Below are 22,879 nucleotides of genomic sequence, written 5' to 3'. Positions count from 1 at the left end.
TCGTGTTGAAAATGGCATGGCAATGTTAGTTTTCTGTGTGTATTCACGATATTTGAGCAAATTTACTGTGCGATCGGAGTGGCTTTTTCCCATTTGCAAAAGACCCGGCTTTAAGTGTTGATGTCTGTGTCAATTTTCCCCAACCCCCCAAGAGCTGTAAATCTAGGGGAAACACTAAAACAAACCAAAAGTTGCAACAAGTATATTTTTCATTCATATTGTGTGTAGTTTGTAAATCGTCTGCAATGTTTTTATTTTTGTTACAGAAAACAAATTGTGCAATTGTTTTAACTAAATAGCTGCACAGGTTGTTTTGTTGATCATAGATTGAAAACATTTCTCTGAAAAAGACACTTTTTTTTAACTGGGTGATTCTCACGAAATCGTAGTTTCAAAGATTTCATACATGACATTTTAAAAAATGTTTGTATCAACAAATTTTCTTTTTAAGCATTAAGAGCCAGGTCTGAAGTGTCGGTGACCATAAATTGAAAAGTTTTACTGACAATTTAACAATTTTTTGAACATTTTCCAAAACATGTCGTTAAAAATCTCATTACCGTAACACTCTGATAAGTCCAGTGCCATGGGGAAAAATAATACATTTTTACATTTTTAAAAATGGTTTATTAACAGTCATGCAGTTACTTGAAACTTTGGTATAAAATATATTTTTATAATCACATTTTTATGTGTTTTTCAATTATTTCTCTCATTACCGCAACACCTTCTGCATTTTGCAACCCATTTTTATTAATTTTTTCATTAAAAACTGAAATATTTTCAAAATGATGTGGCAAACCTGAAAGAACATAATGTATAGATTCTGCACATACAGTTAAAAGCAGACTACTATTTTTAAATTTGTTAAATCTTAAAAGAATGCATGTTGCGGTAATGATACATAGGTTACGGAAATGAGGTTCATGATTTCGGTAATGATAATAGGCATATTAAGTATGTGGTATAGTCAAACAAATAATATTTAATGTAGAAAATAAATTAGATAATATTGGCATAAATTATTTTGCAGTGCTTCATAACGAGATAACATAGGGTATAAACCCCAGGGGCCATTTTCACAAAATATTTTAAGTGAAACTAAATGTTGCTCCTAACTCCACATCTTTAGGACTCTTTGACTCTTCTTCAAGTACTTCATAAAGTGTTTTTATGTAAAAATCAGCTCTTAAATCTGTGAAAAGTTAGTGGTAGTCAAGAGGACAGCTAAATCACAAAGACCAAATCATACACAATCCTAAAATGGCTGTTTCCACAGCAATCCAGTTTGGATTTATTTTACCTTTGTACTAAATCTTACTGTCATATCAGCCATAATATTTAACGTCTGTTAATTAAAAGGCTGCTTATACATATAATAATTATTTATAAGATGCAGACATGTAGAGGCTGACAATTAGCTGAACATATGCTTGTTTAATTAGTGACACTCTAGTTCAAACTTTATTTGAATATTGCAACATTTTCATTTTGAAGTCTTTATTTGATTATGGCAACATGATATCTCATTCTACAATATTTCTATTATTAAATAACTGACAGATACCCATCCCTTATCAGCCAATCACTGTGGGTGTAGTTAGTAATCATGCTGACATCATCCATACCAAAAAGGTTGTCCTCACTCTTTTTCTTAGCTTAAGATTTCTCCCCATTCCTTAGTAAAACTCTGTCACAGCTGCTTTATGAATAAGTTTTAAGAGAAGCTGTTTAAAGGGGACCCTGTGGTTTTCCACAAAAATAAATACTTAATAGTGCAATGTTAGAAAACAAACAAGACTAATATTAGTTTTGTAATTTTAGTTTTATTATTAAAAAAATATTCACAATACATTACAAAATAATGTTTCTTATTTTATTTTATATTTTATGTAATAATCATATAATTATGTAATAACTATTTATTAATTGTCATTGACAGTGGGAATGTAGTCTTTGATAACTCAAGTGGATTTTTTTCTTTCTACTGAAAGAGTTGGTTCTGGTAAAGAGTACACCCAAGTGTGAACCTAAAGTTTTTACAAAATCGCTCATTCCTAAAAAGATGGTTCACAATATATTTTTCTTTTTTCCATAAAGATGTTCTCCTTCAATTTAACCCTAACCATTCTTTAATAATTGTTTTTGAATTAGAATTTAAAACTGCTGCATTTTGTCATATTTAAATACACTGCCATTCAAAAGTTTAGCATCAATAATAAAAAAATAATAAAAGTTTTTTAAAGCCTCTTCTGCTCATCAAGGCTGCATTTATTTGATCAGAACTACAGTAAAAACAGTAATGGTATGATAAAGTGATAGTTATCTTTTTAATATACTTTAAACCAGAATTTTATTTCTGTGGTGACAAAAGCTGAATTTTCAGCATCATTACTACAGGTTTCAGTGTCAAATGATCCTTTAGAAATTATTCCAATATGACATACAGCCAAGTATGGTGACCCATACTCAGAATTTGTGCTCTGCATTTAACCCATCCAAAGTGCACACACACACAAACACACACACAAAGTTCTGTTGCTCAGTATAAAAATCATTACACTTATAGAAAGTCCTCATAGTGATAGATGCACCAACATTTGTGTAGGCTTCCCAACAATTTTTGATAACTACTCCTGCTGTAACCTCTAACCCACAATGTCTCTCTCCTTCCTGGGGTTTGGTGGGTCGGTATAAACGTTTTCTCTGAAATTTGTCACCCTAGCCTTTGCTTAAGCTTTTTTGTTTTGTTATTAAATAATATTTAATTTAACTAATTTTATACATTTAAAAATTGTCTGTATGATTAAATTCTCATTACCGAAAAAGAGGTTCTCTCTACCGCAACTGGCCTTAAATTGTTGCGGTGAGTGAAAATGGTGTTGCGGAGGATGAGGTGTCTTAGCATGTTTTGCTAACAACAGAGAAACCATGATGATTTAACAAATTTTTTACTCCGTGTATATAATCAGGCATTAATGAAGTATATTTTCATTGAAAATTTGTAATCTAATATTTTTCTAAATGTGGAAAACTACCCGTTTCGGTGATGATAATCAATTTGTCGTGTACACGTTCTGACAAGAGAATTTCACACTTTTAACTGGAACAATATGAAGATATCTGCCTACCTTGTTGGTATTTTGAAGGTTCTGCCTCATGTGTGGCTTAATTTAAAATCAAGATTTATATTTAAAAAAAAATTGTGTGCATAAATGACCCTCAAAAAATATTGCGGAGGATGAGAACATTAGTCATGGACACTTTATATTTCCACTATTGTATCATTATTATTGTACATGAATATTCAATCTGTCATTTTTCTGTCATGTGAAAAGTTATAGAACAATATCCATTTACTTTTTTCAGAATATTTTTATTGTAATTTGTTTAAATTACAACATAACATAAGTTAAGATACAGCTGGACGCATTGCAGTAATGAGAATTTCAGCAGAAAACGCAATAAAATGCAAAAATAATTAATTCCTATGTTGAAATTACTCTTTGTGCAAGGTAGAGAACAGTATTGCCTTTATTATGGTGTTTTTATATATTACTAAATTGCATGTTTAATATCTAAAATCACTAGTGACATGGCGTTTCAACAGTTTCGTGAGAATGACCCAACTGTGTTTTGTTATTATATGAATGCAGATTCAATTTTCTTTACTCCCTAAATGTTTTTATGGACACATCTATATTGTTTGTAAACTAAATAGACCTGTTTTTCACTGAAAGGGCCTCTATCAATATTGAGAAACAATAATGTAAATTGTGGAAAATAATGTGTTGTTTGAACCTTGAACCTAGGCCTGTCATCCTTTCCTTTCAGTGAACTTTTTTATGAAGCGCCACGACACACTTGTTTTAAATCCGTTATCTTAAGTCAGATATATTATTTCTTTTTTTTTTTTTTATGAAAACTTATTTTTATTTTAGGCCTATAACTTATAGGCTATGCATTTTCTTTAAAGCATCTTATTTTCACATTAAGAATTTGTTTGATTTATTAATTTGTTCCCTCAATTTAATATAATATATATATATCATGGGTTAAGGAACTAAATTAATGAAACATGAGCAGTTGCCACAAATTAATATGTCGTAGGAATGAATATCCTTTCTGTCCTGTGTCCCGCAGCCCTGCAAAGCGCACGATATATAATAATCTGGTGAAATTACTTAGTTACTACCTTTCTATTTCTTTCAATGATGAAGAACTTTGTGTTGTTTCAATTTTAATGTACTTTTAATATTTAAATCACATTAAAAGCCTAATTTATACATTATGATTGAATGATGATGCATTTATAAAGGGTCATTCACAGCTGCTCGCACATGTTTTGTGCATGAGCCGCATGCATCCCAATATTAAATAAGGTAACCGGCCATCGATAAACTTTAATAGATTCAATCTCTCTCTAGATTAATCCATTGATTAATCGTTGACATCCCTATGACAGACAAAAGTCTGTAAAATGCCTGAGACAACCAAGAGGTCCTTGCTGCAGCCTGTAGGATCAGATCCAATATGTATTGGATGTTTGACGAGCATGCTCAGTATTGGATTTTAACGTGCAAAGTGGGGCTGCCACTAAAGACAGTATTTAATGTAAATTAAACCTTTATTATGAGATATAGATGCATTTCATAGGCTTACACAAGTTATATTATACTGTGATTTTAAACTAGTAGTGTATTCAAACTTTAAGCAATTATGGCAGTTTTGAATAAAATAGTTTGGTATGTAAGCTTTATATTTTTTTTATTAGTTCGATTAATTTTAGAAATAAAACTAATTACAATTTTGTTTGTTCTTTATGAAAAAATGGGTAACCATGGTCTTTATTTTTTCCTCTGATAGTCTTATAGTTCAGCAATCGAATATTATTTTTCGTTGTCACTCTCTGTGTGCTTTCCGTGACAAGAGTATAAAAGTTATAGGTCTACTAAAACATCCAGATATTTATTTATACCATATAAATATAAAAAGAAAACAACGTGCGCGTAAGCGTAGTATAGAAATCTATCCCAACTACGTCATCGTGCAGCGAGGACAAACTCGAGACAACGAGAATGCGAACAGAATAGAACATTAATTTCGTCATTTTGTCAAAACACTCACTGGTAGAAGCATGCGACAAGCAACAACAGCCTACTTCAAGAAACACTAGAAACGCGCGTGCGCTCGACAACCACATTTATTCATTTTGCACACACATGCAACGCGGATAAATAGTTTAAAAGCATTTGGAAAGCAAAGGAAAACAGGCAAAATATATAATCATACAACACAAAATCCTCAACACAACACACAGACCACCACGGTGACAAATACACACTTCTCTATTAAGCACACTACATTAATGTAATCGACATACGTTGCAATTCTTTTTTTAACCATTTTAGGGGGGTGCACCGTTCCCGGAGGTACTGCAATACCGGGTCGATGCGTGGAGTGGACGGAGCAAGCCCCTATTCCATCTCCCAATTCCAAAAATCAATTTAATATATGGTGCCCGGGTAGGGCACGTATCAGATATTAAACTGATAAGAACAGATACTACACTTGATCTTAGCCAAAAGGCCGAGAAGCGATACCCAAAAACAGTCAACAGCAGGAACCACATTCTTTGACACAGCAGATATGACGACGACGTTGGTTTTATTATCGTTTCTTTTTAACCGACAATACTCTTGTACATCATGGTATCTTGACTACACACTCGTATTACCACTTGGTTATATCATTTAGTTTAAAAAATCGGAGCTTTATTCAACATAGGCTGAGAGGAGGCGTGTGTATTACAGTGAGGTAACGTGCTTGTTGGCCAACCAGAAGCTTAGAAGCAATTCCAGGACTGTAATAATATAAAGCTGTTGTCATCATCAAACGTATCAAACGGAAATGAAAATAAAGTCACTCGGAACATGACAGCAAAGGTAAAATACACGGGATTTGTCGAGTTAACGTGAAACATCGCCTTCAAACGCGGGAAGGGTCTGCCCCCCAGCGGACAAAACAAGAACTACCCTTCAAACAGCTCAGCGATGACGCAGTTACAAATAAATCATGTTAAAAAAACCCATAAATAATACTTCTAGGGGAACTAACGTTATACAAAACAACGCTATGACTAAATAAGTGCATACATCGTGTTTTTTTCCTGATAAACCTAGTACAAGCACATGCAGTGTCTCATTCCTTAAACTTTTTAACACTTTATTAATAAACATATCATCTTAAAATTTACTAAATGCACACTGAACCACTTTTGTATCTTCGGATCAATATATTTAGGCCCTGTAACTTTACTCAATTAGCAGTAACGTTCCAAGTTTACAACGCACTACTAGCTAAAATGCTCCAGGGCAAATTATAGGCTAACATTACTCATCTTCATGCTAATTACATAGGCTAACTGAATTTGCAGTTAATGTCATCCAACAACGAACATATTTTATGTCAGATAACGCAATACTTGAAACAACACCTCGATGTTATAAACCCACGCGTTTTGAGTTCATACAACCTGTCCTCCATGTTAACATTAATTGGATGGCGTTAACGTTACCTGAATTTGAACTAGCAACATCGAAAAACAACCAATTGAGAACAAATCGTCGACGTCTTCGACAAAACACATCAAATAACATCTGACTGTCGGTTAGTGTTACACTATAACTTGTTTTAAATGACTTACCTTGCTTTGAACCCGAGCAGTTGTGACATTTGTTAACGTTCAACGCTTCAAATCCTCTCGCGAACTTTTTTTTCCCCCCCTCTCGCGAATTTCACGTGCACCACTTAATAACGTCACAGATTTACATATCCTACAGATTACAGACCAACAAGGCCAAATATTATAAACATTAAAATGTTATCCTCATTTAAAGTCTCAAAAAGTAGTATTTTATTTCTAGTATTAAAAAAAAAAGTATAAACAAGTTTTAATGTTCTACCGTTACCCTTGGTCGTCGTGACGACATGCCTTGGCGTAGCCGCCATGTTAATGGCCTCCTTTACTGCCATTCGGACTAACGTTACTGCGCAGTGTTTAGACGTACTCCATCTCAGCCGTGTGTCTTAATTTAATTAATAAAAAATCTATTCCAACCATGGTAAACCATTGTTGTATTGTGGGTTGTAATAGCGCAAAAAAAAAAAAAATCGCCATGGGGAAATAAATGAGAATGGATTAACTTTCCACAGCTTTCCTGCTATGAGGCGCGACCACGGAGACCATAACATCTGAATATTAATTTATATAGCTTAAGTCAACATTGACATTGAAAATAAGCGAAATTTCCCGGGCCACCCATCCAAAATACGGGCATATTTCAACGTTCATCTTTGACAGGTCCGATGGAAGGGCTTACGGGATATTTTACATGAAAAAACTAAAAGGGAAGACAGCGGGGAAAGAGCTAAAATACGCGAGAACCCCGGAAAAAACGGGAGGTTGACAGCTACTAACTAAACTTTTTAAACACATAGTTAAAAGCACACGTTTGAATGGCTGTTAGCACTAACGGTTACTAAACTAGCAGCTAGGTGGAGCGCAGCTTACCTTTGTCCGGATTACTGTAAACTGTTTGCCTGCTTTATGACCTGCAGCTCCTGAACCCATCCATTTGTGAACCACACATGAGACTCCAATGACTTGTAGCTTCGTTACTGTTCTGAAGTGCGCTCACAAAACAAAAAAGGTAGCCGAAGATATCTGTAATGCAAAAGTGCGACAGCAAGTCGTCGTCGTTGGTGGCGCTCCACTCTTTGTTGGGAATTTCATATAGATCCAAACCATTAATAGTGCCGATTTTGTCCACATTACAGTCCCTGTCATCCCTATTTAGCGTATCCCTGTAAATCCCACAGCATTTTGCAATTTTAACATTTTTTTTCTTTCTCCCAACTCTGCTTCTTCTCGTTCGACTTGCTGTATATTTCCATTCGCGAGGCCATCAAAATGACCGCCACGTCCCAGAATGCAACGCGGCGCCCAGGTCCTATTATAGTCAACAAAGAAAAAATATACGTTATGACTACTTTTTAATGTCCATATTATTTATTTTCTGTCAAGATGTCCGTTCAGTCACCTCAACAGTCATTTTAACTCTTTTAGGTATTAAAAACCATTGGTAAAAACTCTTTTGAGTTTTACAGTAAGCTTCTGTTAGGGTTTAATGTTCCATGCAACTTTTTTTGAAAGGAAAAAAAATTGTCTTAATTGTCATGGTCCTTTCAAGCTTTTTTTCACACCTTACAACACTTTATAAGGGTAAAAGAACATCTAGCCTATTAAAAATGTTATTTCAACAAACAGTAAACTACTTAAACTGAAGTGTTTTAGTGAATGGTACTGAATGAAGAATATCTGAAAAGAAATAACAATGCAGAAGTATCATTAACCTTTACAAAACCATTATAAATAAAGTTGCCATTTCTAACACAAGATATTATAAAACAGGGCTGTAAAATGGGCCTTGTTTTTTTATCAGGATTCATTTTATGGCTTTACTGTAACTATTGTCCCCACACACCTTACACTGATCAAATCAGCCACAATACACGTACACACGTCAGTAATTATCCAAACCAGAAACTTCATCCACTTCCCACTGTTATGGTAACGCACCATAAATGGCACTGATAAAAGCACTGTAAACATTGTCAAGTCTCAAATGGCATTCTGTGCAATCATTCAGAGCCTGTGCTGCACTGAGAAGAACACAGCCTTTGACAATTTCTCCTGATTTATAAAGTTTAAAAAAAAAATACAGATCCATTTCAATGTGTACTGGGAAGTGTGCACGGTTAGTGGGGCTAATTCTTCTGCCCACAGCATTTTTGTGTATAATAGCCAATATACTTTTATTCTTCCCTAATGGAGAACAGCTGGAAATTGGCCAGATTTCCCTTCAAGTCTGGCTTATGGGAGGTGTGCTCGGCGGTGGATTAATTGTGAGTAATTCAGTCTATTTAATTGATCTCATCATGCAGCATTTGCCTGAACTTGGCTGTTTCCTAAAAAACTAAAACAAATCTGTCTGTCTTGTTATTATGAGATGCACTCACCAAAGCTGTCACTGGGGTGCTGCTTTTTTGAAAGGTACAAATACTAATATGCACTAATATGTACACTTTAGGTATTAATATGTATCTTTAAGGTATTAAATACACCCTTAAATAAGGTTCAAATGTGTAAAAGGGTAGCACCCCAGTGACAGGTTTTGTACCTTTTAATTTTCTGAGAATGTGAGATTATTAGTGGAGTATTAATGTTTAATGTTTAAATGAACAGGCCTAACCTGGTCTGATGTTTTAGGTAGAACATCAAATACTTCAAACACTGCAACAAGGCTTTGTGTGCTATTTATTTAATTCATGATAATCCATGGCACACCAATCAATAAATAAAATAAGTATGGTTGAATAAGCATTAGCATAAGTCAATAAGAATAAAGGAACTTTAGATTGGAGGAAGAAAAATATATCTGCGGTGAGCAAATACAGTGATGACAAACAGTGGTCCACTATGCAGAGATTCAATGCTCAGAACGGAATAAAACAGGTACAAAATCTGTCACAGTACCCTTTTCGAAAGATACGTTTGTACATTTTTTTTTTACCCCTGAAGGGTGCATTTAAGGTACATTTTAGTACCTTAATGGTACACACACACAGACACACACACACACACACACACACACACATATATATATATATATATATATATATTTTTTTTTTTTTTTTTCTTTTTTTTCTTTTTTCTTTTTTCTTTTTTTTTTTATATATATATATGACCAGATATGACCTGGATGGATTAATCCTGAGTAAAGTTATAAGTTATGTTATATAAGTTATAAGTTATGTAAGCTGGCTCAGGATCACATCTAGCAATAATTGCATTTACATAGCAAGTACACATATCACAGAAAAAATAGATGTGTGATGTGTGATTAAGCGCATTTTGATAAAACAATCTTAAAAATAAACGTTCCAAAAACTTGATTTTGCACAGTGATGTAAGAAGAACAATATAGGGTTTCCCATAGAAGCATTTAGTGAACAGTTATTTAAAGAACACATTTTCTCAGTATGAAACACTTTTTAATAATCCGAAGAGCATTTTTCCACTTTAAAGTACGTTAACAGTTCTTCACGAAATCATGGATGCCAATAATGAATCTTAATTTTGAATTGTTCAGAACAAATTATTTATCCTAGATTTAAATCATTTACACAAACATTGTTTAACCTGCTTTACGGCAAACCTTATCTCGTTGAGATCACAGTTGACGATAAGTTAATATGCACTCACTTTTATTCATCAGATGATGTGTCCAAGCTGCTCAGCCATCAGAGCCGGGGGCAAAGGCTGTTGCGGGGCTGGTTGTTGTGGAAACCGTTGTCGTGTGAGTAAATCTGACAAAAAAAATCACCCTAACATGTAACAATTAACAAAAAAATGTAAAATCACTATCATTCACAACAAGAAGCTCACTAGTGGAGCCGTACAATGTAAAAACATATAAACAACTTTCTCTTTTGCATATACAGTAAATGCAGTCTATATATAAATGATTTTGATAGTTTAATGTTTCATGTTCTCTTTGTTTCGTTCAGATGCTGAATTCTGTTTTCTCTTCTGTATTTGGCATTGTTGGGTCGGCCTACTGTGCCTCTGTTGCCATTGCAGCACTGGCTGTTGGGCCTCTATGCAAAGACAAGAATGGTGATTGGGTATATCCCTTTGAGGATACGGCAAGGTAAGAACACCTAAAATCTTTAAGAAAAATGAAATGAAATTGCAAAAGGAAATTGCTGTTCTTTGTATGGCCACTAGATGAGCTCTTATCCCGCACTTCAACTAAAGCTCCTTCTCTCTTCTTTTCATCTCGCTGTAACAGGAACAGCAGTTACCTGGGGGATAAGACCACATGGTCCGAGTGTGCCTTTCCCGAGAATGTGGTTCTCTGGCACATCGTGCTGTTCTCCATACTCTTGGGTCTGTCTCTGATCCAGATGATACTCTGTGTCATTCAGGTTGTGAACGGATGTGTAGGCTGCCTCTGTGGAGACTGCCGGAAAAAGAAATCGGTAAAGTTTACACAACAGCATTTCATTTTACAATAACTCTGAAACAGTTTTGAGTTTAATTTCTTGAACAGAAGCTACATCTGACAGACTGGCATGTAAAAGAGAACTGCTTTGTGCTGTCTATTAAACAGAATACTGGCAGCATGACAATAGTCTCTGTATTATAACCAGCTAACACAGACAAACGAATCCAAACTGTGTAAACATTCAGATCTCTCAACACTAAATAACAACGAGATGCCTTTTTTATGTATTGGGAATGATAGTTATTTTTTGTACAACAGGATGAGGGAGGTCTATGAGATCTGCAGAGGAGGAATACAAAAACAAATCAACAACCATTCAATCTGGAGCTCTCTCACAACACTAACAACTTGCAATCCAAGCAGTCACTAAAAAGAGATGTTGTGTGTAAACCATATTTTAACTTTATTATGTGTTTAGTGTTACTGTAGCAGTAAATTATAATCAAATATAATAGAAATTGTATAGAAATGTACAAATTATTTGTCTTTTTTTTAATAAACGCTGTGCATTTTGGAATACTTAATCACCAGGTCCTAATGATACACTACAGCTCTCTTTTTTTTACAATAAACATAATTTGCTGACATTTATTTTGTCTCTCATGAGCCATTATTAACTTGAGTAATGTCTATCATTAGAGTTGGCATCAGATTGCATGAGAATGATATTTCCTCTACAGGTTACAGAAATACCCTGAGTGTTTTCTTTTTCTGGTGTTCTTGGCAGGAGTCATCGTGTGTGTGTGTTTGTGTGTGTGTGTCCTTGCTTTTCTATTTTCTAGTTTAGTGCATTGAGACTCTGAAACCTTGGGTTGGCTGTTTTCCATTTGCTTTCTAAAAAAAAAAAGTCTGATAAAAACCACCATGTTCCTTTCTGCTTTCCTCTCTCCATCTCGGCATCTGTGTCATTCATTCTTTTCACAACTCACTGCTTTCACTATTGTAACTCTGACACCGGAACAAACCGGATCTTGCAGCACGCAAAGGAAAACAGTAAGTCAAACCCCCTGGTGGTTAAAACCAGACCTGCAGCTGTAAAAACATTAAGAAGGGGCATTTTCAAAAAGAGCATCAGATATCTTTAAAGTATTCAAAGAATGGATATTGCTATTAGCTCAATGAACTCTGACATACTTATCGAGTCTATAGACCCTGTGCTCATATTTAGCCCATAATCGTCGTTAGCACAGCAGCCCTCCACTCTAATTGCTAATCCTGCGCACAAACACCTATTTGAAGCTCATGCTAGGATAAAGGCTGTAGAATCTCAAAACAAGCTTACAGATTGCCCAGACCAAGCAAACTGATCATTGTAAACATGCCATATATGTCTCAGCCACAAGGGGAGAGAGGCAACAGCATGTCCTAGTACACATCACTAAGTCAGCTTAATGTATAGACCTTGTTCAAACCAGACCAGTGTGTTCCAGAAAAGGATGTTCTGTTCTTACTGGGATTACATATGTAAACATACTGTACACATAATTGCTTGACATACATATAATGACGTAAATGTATAAATATTTTATTTGAATTCTATATAATTAAAACCCTAATGTTTTGGTCATTTTGACCTGGAGAGGATTTTATTTTTTGTCTAGTTAATGATGAGAGGCGGTTGTACTAAAGGCTTTGGCATGGACCAGGCCAGACTAATTCAATGGCCATCCACCATTTAGACACAGAGAGGCACAAAACACTCATCAACTCCCACAATGGCTCCAGACAACAGCAGAAGGAAACAGACCAGAAAAGCGCTGGATCAGACTGAATGGAGCATGTGAACGGATGTTATGGAATTTATTAAATTCAAACCATTCGGTTTAAAGGTTCATTCAATTCATATTAAAACTTAATTTTTTATTTCTTTGTATGCCTTTAAGAATGTAACGTACATGCACACACTTGAGTTTTTGTAAAATTACCCTGATTTTCTGAAGAATCATCAGCTTCATGTCACTGCACATCTTTCTCTGCGTGATTCATTACCTCTGAAATCGACAAATAACATCATAGTCATTATGGTTTATGAATGTAGGAATTTGACACAGCCTTGTTGTGAGCTCACACACACCCCAGAGAAAAGTGGGTGTGGAGGGGAGGTGGATTGTTGACAGGGACAAAATTAGGGAGGTGGGGGTAGCAGTTTTGGGGAGGGAGAACAGGGTGGGAAAACTGGTAAAAAGCAATTCAAGCCGGACTAGGGCAGATATTCTATGCACTGACACCAAACAACAGCATGCAAGTAAGCTCTGCTGCTTTAGTGTGCATGGGAGAGTAAATACTCATTAAATCACTCATCTTCCTACGAGAGTTTGCACATATGCCAACTCAAAAAAAGTGTTATTTCTTTTTGGGTTTCTGCAGAGGATTTTTGTCATTCTGTTTAAGCTATTGCACTTATTCTTTCTTGTGATTTAAAGAACAGTTTGTTCCTCCCACACATTTTTTTTATCTCTCATTTTGAAAGTGTATATCATAAATCAAGTTTTTTCTATAATAAACACTTAATAGAGATGGTGTTGATCATAGGTAATTATTCTTCTGACAGTGCCACACAAAGCAGGAGACATCACCAGCGATAGTGGGAGAAACATTATGGAAAATAGATGTGATTGGATTTTACAAAAACAACAATAGGTCTCTGTCCATCACACTAACGCTGATTAAACATGGTGCTCTCTTATTATGTGCAGTATTAGGCAAGTGACAAACCATCTTTTCTTTAAATGATCTGATTTAGAGACAATGCTCATGGAAGATGAAGCAAAACAAACAGAATGTATCAACAGTATACATCGTATCTTATCCTGCGATATATGACCTCAACAACACTATTTCGTTAAACAGCCTGCAGTCAAACAATCAATCTAATGTCTATTAGGTATCAGATCCCATTCCATGCTCATGACAAACATTCATTCTTTTCCTTACATGGGTAAACAGGTTTTTAACACAGGGTTTGGGATGCTCCCTATTACTGTCTAACAACAAAGTTACAAACATATTTTGATCTTAAGCATGGAGGTAGAGTTATAAACCTACTTTCTTTCTGCAGATGTCAAAATAAAAAAAAATAAATAAGAGAAGGGATGAGCTAAACAGGAGAAACAAGAAGAGAAAGAAATTAAAATTAAACTTGGAGCATTAATTTGGCTTAATTATTTTCTTTATTTTTTTAGGTCGAAAATGTTACATAAAAGGGAGTTGGGTTCAGAGAATGAAATGGTTCTCAAATAACTGAAACATAAATTAATGAAATAAATAAAAATCCCACAACTCATAAAACAATTTCCTGCTTTCCCACATGGATGATGAGAATTCAAAGAAAATCTCAGAGTTTATTTATCCTTCTAACACTGTTCTTAAATCAGTCTTTAAATGGAAATAACTAAAATAACTAAGTCTTTAAATGGAAATAACTAAAAGATAGGACAAACTTCAGACTGCTCTCTGATCAGTAGCAAATGGGTTAATGCTATTGGTCCTAAATCACACAATAGTTACCAGCAATGGGGGGCTTTGCCCTTTGACCCAGATTGTGGAGTGGACTTGATGTTCAGAATTCTAATTGGTTTGTAAATTTCCACTGGAAAAAAAAAAAACAGCAAACAGAATGTCAGCTAGAAAATAAAAATGAATAAAGGTGTAAATACACATTTCGTGGTCTATGCTGATGTCAGTGATGTTTCTTGGAAGTGTAAAGATTAGCTTTTTTTTGTTTGCTTGATCTTTTACTCTTGAGAAGTTGAATGCTCTTCAGATTCAGCGCATGAAGTAGTGTTCGATGTTGCCCTGAATGTAAACTGGAGCCGTGGGGGCTTGTGGAGACTGGCCTACTGCCTAAAACTGCAGTTATATTAAGCAAAACTGCAAATGGCCAAGAGTTGTGATCTAAGAATATCTTAAACACACTATAAAACTCTGATTATGCGAAATAAAAATCATCATAATAATAAAACTTCTAAAAACTTTAACAATGATGATAAATCTAAAACATTAAAACTACTTAATGGTCTTGGGGATGAAATTTTAAGTACAGCATTAGACCGAGGTTAATATTTTCTCAGTGGCTTCCAATACTAATGCATAAACGCTAAAATGTTCATCATCCTTATACTGCAGCACAAAATAAAAATGTCCACTTTAACTGAACTATTCATGCATGTCATTATGCATGACTAATTTATATGACATGCAGTATGGAAATGAGAACCTCAAGAACTTGCACGTGGGAAAATTATAAATAGTTGAATAAAATGGTCCTGAATAGTGAGAATGTTTTTCTCATGCTGAGCTGGAGACGTGACAGCACACAAGCAAGCTACTGAGTGAAAGAGAAGGAGGAGGAGGAGGAGGAGGAGGAGGGCGTGCTGCTCAGATAAGCTATTTAAAGCTGTGCTCAGACCTGAAGCTTTCCATGTTGTCGTAGCTGAACGGGTTCAATCATTGCCAGTGATCTGTCAGTGAGTTGGAGAACATTTCAACTATCACTTGGAATCTGAAGAATTCTTTGCTTGACGTGCCAGAATAAGTGCGTTTCAAAAGAACAAACGGTGAGTCAATTGATTAGACTATTTAATATTAGGCTATGTATAAAACTGTACTGAATTACACAAATATGGAAAATTCAGTCCTATAAAGGTTGTTAAACAATATGGAGGTGTGTCAAAGAGGGAGTGTCTAACAATATTCATGTCAAAGTTGCTTCAGGTAAGAAATAGGCTATATGTTTTTGAAATAATTAGTTATTTTAACAAGAAAACCTGTTAAGCTGTTAGTGGAAATACATAATTTTACTGTAAAACTGCTTTTGTGTATCAATTACCGCAGCCTAGGCTGTAGCTTAATTGCTTCCAACAGGACAATACACCTTTTACAGTATTTTTATTTTTTTTACAAATCAACTGTAATTTAGCTACAATGAATGCTGCTTGTGTTTTACGCTATATTTAAAGTTTTTAGGTAGGCTAGCCTAATCTGTGAAGCATTGTTTGCTTGTTTAGTGAACACTGCAGCAGTGTTTGTTTATTTGTTCTTGCATAAAGTCAGATTTAGATGAAAATTATTCTGGCTTTATGCTTTATCATCTATTTTACGAATAACAGGATGCATATAAAATATAGCCAGACAGAAAAAATACAATTCCACACACAATCCATGAAACCTTTTAACACGGGTATTAATGATTCTAGGCTACATGTGAAAATGTTATTTTATTGCGTAGCACTGTGAACTCCCAGAGGGTAAAAATGCATTATTAAACCAATAAATAATTCCACTAATTCTCTATCAGCAAATAGCCAGTAACCTTCAGAGGGAAATTTGCGTTAGATTTTCATTCATCGCTTGGCAAACTGCTTGACAGCAGTGAATGTGTTGTTAAGCTCAACTGCTCAGGTAGCCTCTCTCTATTTTCGCTTAAGAGATGTACTTTTCCTCTTAACTCTGGCTGATCTCTTGCACGAGATTTTATGTAACGTACTTGTCTGCGAATGGTGCGTCTGGACCACGAATAACCTTGCTGCATGCCCATGGAAATCACATGTGATCTTGTCAACGTCCTTTCATATTTAAACATTTATATGCATTTGCCTCCCCCCTTTTTCCCTGTCACACCACAGCGTGCTCGAGTGTCACGTACTGCACATACACACACAGCAAGTCTCAATGGGACAGCGCGTGAGCGCGCGCGCGCGAGCATGCAGCCAGGCGGGAGAGGGGGGGAGTAGCAAGCGATTTAAAATGACATTAAAATCATAAAAGTCACTTTGAGATTCTAACACCTTTGAAAGCATCAACACTCAAATTTATGAACTTCCTGCAAGAACTAAATCACATGCATGCGTCAAAAGTCTATTTTTATATATTGGACGCCAAAAAGGGCAATCAGCCTCTCATAAATATAGCCTAGCCTACACCACGTAAACAACGAAACTGAAAACCACTGATACTGAAAGTAGGTCTTATTAATCATTTGGATATTCACCTACAGCTCACAGTTTCAGATGTGAAATTAGACCTACAGAAATTAGACCTTGATCAGAAGAAGGAACTTAAACACGTTTGAATTCACAGGTTATCCTTATCTCCTTCAAAAATGCTGAAGATTTTATTGAATGCACAAGCTTGTTGAGAAAAAAGCGGTGTGCTTGAAATGATTAGAAAAGCATGCATCCTATGCATTGCTGCAATCCACAGTTCAGGAAAAATGCTGTGGTGCTGTAAATCAGTGAGAAATTATGTCTCGGATGACAGCCCTTGTTTGTTTCTGAGGGTGTGTAATTGAATGTGTGCATAGTGTCCTATTCTAAGAAAAGAGGCTATATGAAGGAGGAGGCAAAGTAGAATGAAGTGTCGTAACTTTAGTACATATGTACTCAGACTATAAGAGACAAAACACAGGCATACTGATACACAAACACATCTCACAGTGTTTGGTAAATGACCTGGAGTGGGACATTATGTTAGGCCACAAGTTTAGATTACAACCCTATAAGGATTTTTCTGTGTGTTTGCTTTTGTGTATACAAGATCTTGCTTGTAGTACATTTATAAGTGTATGTCTAGATGACTAGTAAACAACTTAGCTGTAAATCATACACTACTTACATAATTTCTTGGTCTCTGGGCAAAAACATCGCCAAGATTAAACCATTAGGAAAGAAAATGTAACATTTCCTCTGTTCTGTAGCCTCCTTATACACTTTTTCCCAAACTGGTTTGGGCAATTTATTTCTTTCGCTTTTCGCCATAAACCGAGCACACAAAGAAATAAGAATGGAATCTTAATTCCCCTGATGAACGCTTCCACATAAATTATGTTTTGCTTTAGTTATGAAAAAAGCGAGAGGAATGTTTAGGATTGGCACAAGAAGTGACAGAAATGTGTGTGCATTTACTGGAACAAAGGGAATAATTAAAACATTTTGTTTTCAGCGTCAGTATTGGCAAATATCTTGGACACAATGTTCTCCACAAAAGCTCAGATGTTTGTGGTTTGATGCAAGGACTGATGCAAACCATCTGAGGCTGTTTTTTACACCATTTATCAAACACAAATAATTTCATCTGCGATCTGAACTGGTGACACTTCATGACTATAATGAAAAGAAGACATTTGCAGAAGCCTGAAAACTTGAAATGAAAAAAACTTGAGTTAAATCAAGCAGTCCCTTATCATTTAGCCTCTTTAATTAATCAAGATCTTAAAATATAAATCAACAAATGATCATAATGCTAAAACTCAAATCAAAGAGCAAAACAAATGCTCATAACATGCTATGTTTGCAGGCAGATCTGAACAGATGTTTTTCCAAAATGTTAATTTTTCCACAAAACAATGAGCTATTCCAACACTTACAAAATTCTCAACACAACTGATTTGCAAAATAAATTTTTTTAAAAAGTTAATTACAATTCAGAATTGTGCACGTTTTGTCCTCAGGCAATTTAACGAAGCTGAACAATAGCATGAGAGAACTCCTCTGATTTATGAGTTCATAACAGAAATAAAAGGACGGGATGGGAACAGAATGTTATGTATGACAGTGAACGACAATGACATGTAGTGACATGGTTCTGTAACAACAGTTTTACTAACACACAAACACTCTTTAATGCATGAGAACGACATGCAGTAGGATGGAAAACATTATTTTTTTATGTTATGACTTGCATTTCAAGGCTAACAACTATGATCTCATGACTTATTACACAAGCTTTATTTTTATGATCCTATTCAGCATGTATTATTTTAATATGCAAACATTAACCCAAGAATAATATGCAGGTCGGCCACTAAGGTATTACATTGGTTTCTGGGGCAGACTGGATTCACAGAGCATATCAGAACAGAGTAAATGCCAAGTCATTAAAAATTAACCATTAACCCTGTATACTACAAACCAAAGGCCAGAAAAACCTGGGAAAGGGTGATAAGAGGAGCACTGGTCACTTCATCACAAAAAGCTCTTAAGAAGACATGTTTCTATTTGTCTTTGGATAGGATTCTGATGAAAAGGAACCAAGTCATACACTAAGTAAATCAATCTGTAACCCACATACTCAACAACTGCAGGGCATGAATCACTTCAAACACGAGTTTATAAACAAATTATGATTAATACACTTTAAAAGCTGACAAAAGTGATTCATAAACTACAAGTCGAACTCCTAATAGTGCCAAGATTGCAAAACTGCCAGCCTCTGTCAGAGGACTTGACCTGGCGTGTAATACCTCATGCATGGATTTATTCGATCGGATGACTCCGTCTCCGTTCAGTCTACACACTGACGTCGTTGTATGGGATTAGACCACAGAACAGAGGTTTGCATACACAAGGCTGTAATGAGATTATACAGTAGGCTACAGTACATACAACCAATAATCAAAACAAACAACAGCCGTTTTACCTTAATGACCACAGTAGCACCAGAAGGGCAAAAAACAATAGACACTTTTGCTAGTTTAGAAATGTTAGTGGTGGACGAAGTACACAGATCAAGTACTTGAGCAGAAGTACAGATACGTGTAATAAAATATTACTCCAGTAAAAGTACTCCGTTTTAAAGACCAACTGATTTTCACCATGAAGAAAAAAAGTTTTTTAAAGTTTGTTGTTGTGCACAGTTTATATAAATGACATGAGAATAAGGCCTGAAGTAAGGAAGGACATTTTAAGGAAAATATAATTATGTTTTCATATTTAATTTTCTTCTCAAACCTTGTCTATGATGTAAAAACATCAGATGGCATCACTTTCCACTTTGATAATTACTGTAGTTACCATGTTCTGCCCATCACATCATTTATTTTCCCTCCAGATGTAATTTATCTATGTGGTTGAATACAAATATTTTGACTTATATCGAAAAAAATACCTCAATTTAGCACCAGCCAGCTTGTTAGCTAGACAGTTAGCATCAGCTAACAATATTTATTATATTCAGTATGGTTATGACTAAACATTCATATTTGTCTACTCGGCTAGTTAATCCAAACAATATAAAAATGTATACTGTAGATAAACAATATAAAAACAGACGTCACATAGGACATGCAATATCATTTAAATAAAACTGTTAACATTAAGGCAGCTGGGAATTTGAACGTGCATGAGTTATGTTATTTAATCTGTGTTATTTTTATGTTTCGGGTTTTTTTTCCACAGAAACACTGATGTTGACGAGTCTGCATTCAAGCATTTCAGTGGGCTTGAATAGATCACCCTTTACAGCAGATTTAGTTCACAAACATCTGATTTTCAGTTACAATAAATAGTCCTAAAATTCGACATGAATAACTTACTTTTAGGAGCATCAGACGCGCGCACGCGCTCACAAGATCTTTTACGGTTCTTATTTGTGAATTCAGTTCACTGGAGACTCGCGCTAAACGGTTCATTTGAATCAGCGAGTTGTCGATTCGAGAACAGCTGCAAACCATAGACAGTAAAAGAAAACGGATCATTCTAATTCGTAAAATGAATCATTTGGTGCGATTTGGGAACCGATTTAAAATGTTCACAAAAAAAGAATCAGTTCGTTCTTGAATCAGACACGGTTGGAGCAATAAATTAGAGCACGTGATATATTATAAGGAGTAAATATAAATAAATGTAGGGAAGTAAAAAGTACAATCTTTGGAATGTACTGAAGTAAAAGTAATAGTCAAAATAAAACTACTCCTTTAAAGTACAGATACTTTAAATTAATTTATTAAATAAATTAAGTAAAGTGCAATAACGAAGTAAAGCTGTCCACTACTATTTATTGGTGATACACATAGTAATGTCAGGCCATAGTCAGTGTGTCTAACATGTATTTCTCTTGTCTGTAGCTCCCTCTGGTGACATGGGTGTGAAAATGCTGCAGTGCTTTCCTTTCTACAGACGCTGCAAGGAGAAGTGCAAAAAACAGTGCCCTCCTGAGACGGGTAAGTCAATATCTCAGACTTTATCACTTTTTCAGATAAAGATAAAAGGCAATTGATAACCTGGTCAAATGATACATTGGTAGTTGACATGAAATCCGTGTCCTCTCTCTGACAGCATAAACTATATGTTTTTTTAGTGCATTAACATTTTATTTTTATTATGTTTTTATGAGGTGTGACGATTCTAAATTTTTATGTATATATATATAAATATATATATATATATATATATTTTTTCTTTTTTTATGAAATGAGATAAATATATAATTTTTTTTCCTGCTTATTCAGCAGTAGCAAGTGAAGAGGTGAAACCCCGGCTGTGTTCCACTACCTCCTGGGGCAGTGAAGGGGACAGCAGCAGCAGTCCGAGGTGCCCACAGGCCTATTTTTCCCACAAGGCTCGGCTCTCGCTGAGACACCAGATGGATAGCAACATCAATGCAGTGGATGCAACATACTAACTTTGTTCTGCAGGCAGTCTCTGGAGAATCCAGATTTACAGCCCCTGTCCAGTTTAAGTCCCTTACTGGAGAGTTTTTTGGGGGGAACTGGAGAATGAGAACAAGAAACATGGAAGTTTTCCTCTCCTTGCACGCCCATGGACACTCATGACCATCAGCTGTATGCATTGTAATATCAATGTCAAGATACTTGTCTGAATTTCGGTACAGCAATGAGTGTAAAGAGGTACAACTGAGTGTAATTGGGTGAAAGGGATATTTAGAAACAATCTTAAGAGTGATGTTTACATGATAACCATTAAGTGCTTTTTTTCTAGCCTGTAGCATTTGCCCTCCACAGCCTAAATCTAAATGATCTCAACTAGATGCTGGTTTTATCTGTGGACAAACTCACACTATAATGCAATTTAATTTTTTGAGCCAGATATAAATTTGTTCAGGGTTTTTGATGAATAGGATACCCAATAATATGAACCACACTTTGCCTTGCTTGTCATACATTTAGTGTGTACTGTGAAGCAACAAAATGTTTTTTTGTTTTTTTCACATTAACAGAAAAAACATTTTTTAAGCTCATTTGGCTTTATTTGTAAGTGCCATTTTCTTTGCCTTGCAGCTACATTAAGGTCCTTTAACATAATGTTTATAACTCAGCCCAGACTTTAATTTCATTTTTATTATGTAGTTTTCGGGTCTTTTTGACATATGCAATGACCATAAACCAATTTAGCTTGAGGAGTGTTTTTGTAAAAATAAAAAAAAAAGATGGTTGTTTAATAGACTTTATGTAATGATGCAATTTCACCAATTAATATATTATTATGAAGATGTCCCAGTTTCTAAAACTTTGAAAGGCTTTCTTCTTATTGCATGCATAAAACTATTGAAATGAATGGAGATGTTTGTCATGATCCACTCATTGCTTCTGTTACGACATGTTTGAAATAACAGGTTTACCTACTAGTGATGTGTATCTAGACTTCTTCACTTTGTTGTGTGCACATGTATTAACATTTGTTTTTTAAATGTTAAATGTGGATTTTTACACTCAAACCCAGTAAAAGAACAGATTTCACTAGACACTGTTACACCTTTGAAGTCACAATGTGAAAGAGAAGATATTTTTGGTATGTTTTGTATGCAATGTCTAAATCAATTTTATAGTAAAAAAAAAAGGACAATGTAAAAATAGATTATAATAGATTTAAAACAGCACATGTCCTGTTGCTTTCACTGATGATTGTAAAAAATAAACTTTTTCAAAAAGAAACATGTATCTTTTATTTTCATACTACTCTAACAAAAAATTGTCTATAAAGAATTACCTGTGAAATCATTAATGAGTCTTT

The 22,879-nt window shown here is 35.0% G+C and overlaps 1 protein-coding gene, 1 long non-coding RNA gene and 1 other non-coding gene across 4 annotated transcripts; 2 read left to right on the top strand and 1 right to left on the bottom strand.

Annotated features, from left to right (window-relative positions):
- Nucleotides 1-5,410: 5,410 nt before the first annotated feature.
- LOC127962791 (U2 spliceosomal RNA) lies at nucleotides 5,411-5,601 on the bottom strand. The gene has a single exon (XR_008154659.1). It is a non-coding gene; the product is annotated as a U2 spliceosomal RNA (small nuclear RNA).
- Nucleotides 5,602-6,313: 712 nt separating this feature from the next.
- Nucleotides 6,314-11,710, top strand: LOC127962188 (transmembrane 4 L6 family member 5-like). 2 transcript variants are annotated; one of them, XM_052561689.1, is made up of 6 exons: nucleotides 6,314-6,669; nucleotides 8,902-8,967; nucleotides 10,341-10,421; nucleotides 10,633-10,775; nucleotides 10,917-11,106; nucleotides 11,391-11,710. In XM_052561689.1, the coding sequence occupies exons 2-6, from the start codon at nucleotides 8,938-8,940 to the stop codon at nucleotides 11,406-11,408; spliced, it is 462 nt and encodes a 153-aa protein (XP_052417649.1). In that variant the 5' UTR covers nucleotides 6,314-6,669; nucleotides 8,902-8,937; the 3' UTR covers nucleotides 11,409-11,710. The 2 variants fall into 2 exon arrangements, with proteins under 2 accessions (XP_052417649.1, XP_052417648.1); XM_052561688.1 differs by lacking the exon at nucleotides 6,314-6,669 and having other exon boundaries at nucleotides 8,692-8,967.
- Nucleotides 11,711-15,522: 3,812 nt separating this feature from the next.
- On the top strand, nucleotides 15,523-22,800 carry LOC127961750 (uncharacterized). The gene is made up of 3 exons (XR_008154497.1): nucleotides 15,523-15,688; nucleotides 20,974-21,069; nucleotides 21,358-22,800. It is a non-coding gene; the product is annotated as an uncharacterized LOC127961750 (long non-coding RNA).
- Nucleotides 22,801-22,879: the final 79 nt, after the last annotated feature.

Source organism: Carassius gibelio, chromosome B7, assembly GCF_023724105.1.
Source record: "Carassius gibelio isolate Cgi1373 ecotype wild population from Czech Republic chromosome B7, carGib1.2-hapl.c, whole genome shotgun sequence".
Lineage (NCBI taxonomy): Eukaryota > Metazoa > Chordata > Actinopteri > Cypriniformes > Cyprinidae > Carassius > Carassius gibelio.
This window is presented reverse-complemented; position numbering and strand designations above follow the sequence as displayed.

Excerpts from the sequence above, each read along its gene's own strand:
- LOC127962188 (XM_052561688.1), top strand. The coding sequence starts at position 8,797 with ATGTGTACTGGGAAGTGTGCACGGTTAGTGGGGCTAATTCTTCTGCCC. Across the intron at positions 8,968-10,340 it reads TGCTCGGCGGTGGATTAATT|ATGATGTGTCCAAGCTGCTC; the intron begins GTGAGTAATTCA and ends TTTATTCATCAG. Across the intron at positions 10,422-10,632 it reads GTTGTGGAAACCGTTGTCGT|ATGCTGAATTCTGTTTTCTC; the intron begins GTGAGTAAATCT and ends TGTTTCGTTCAG.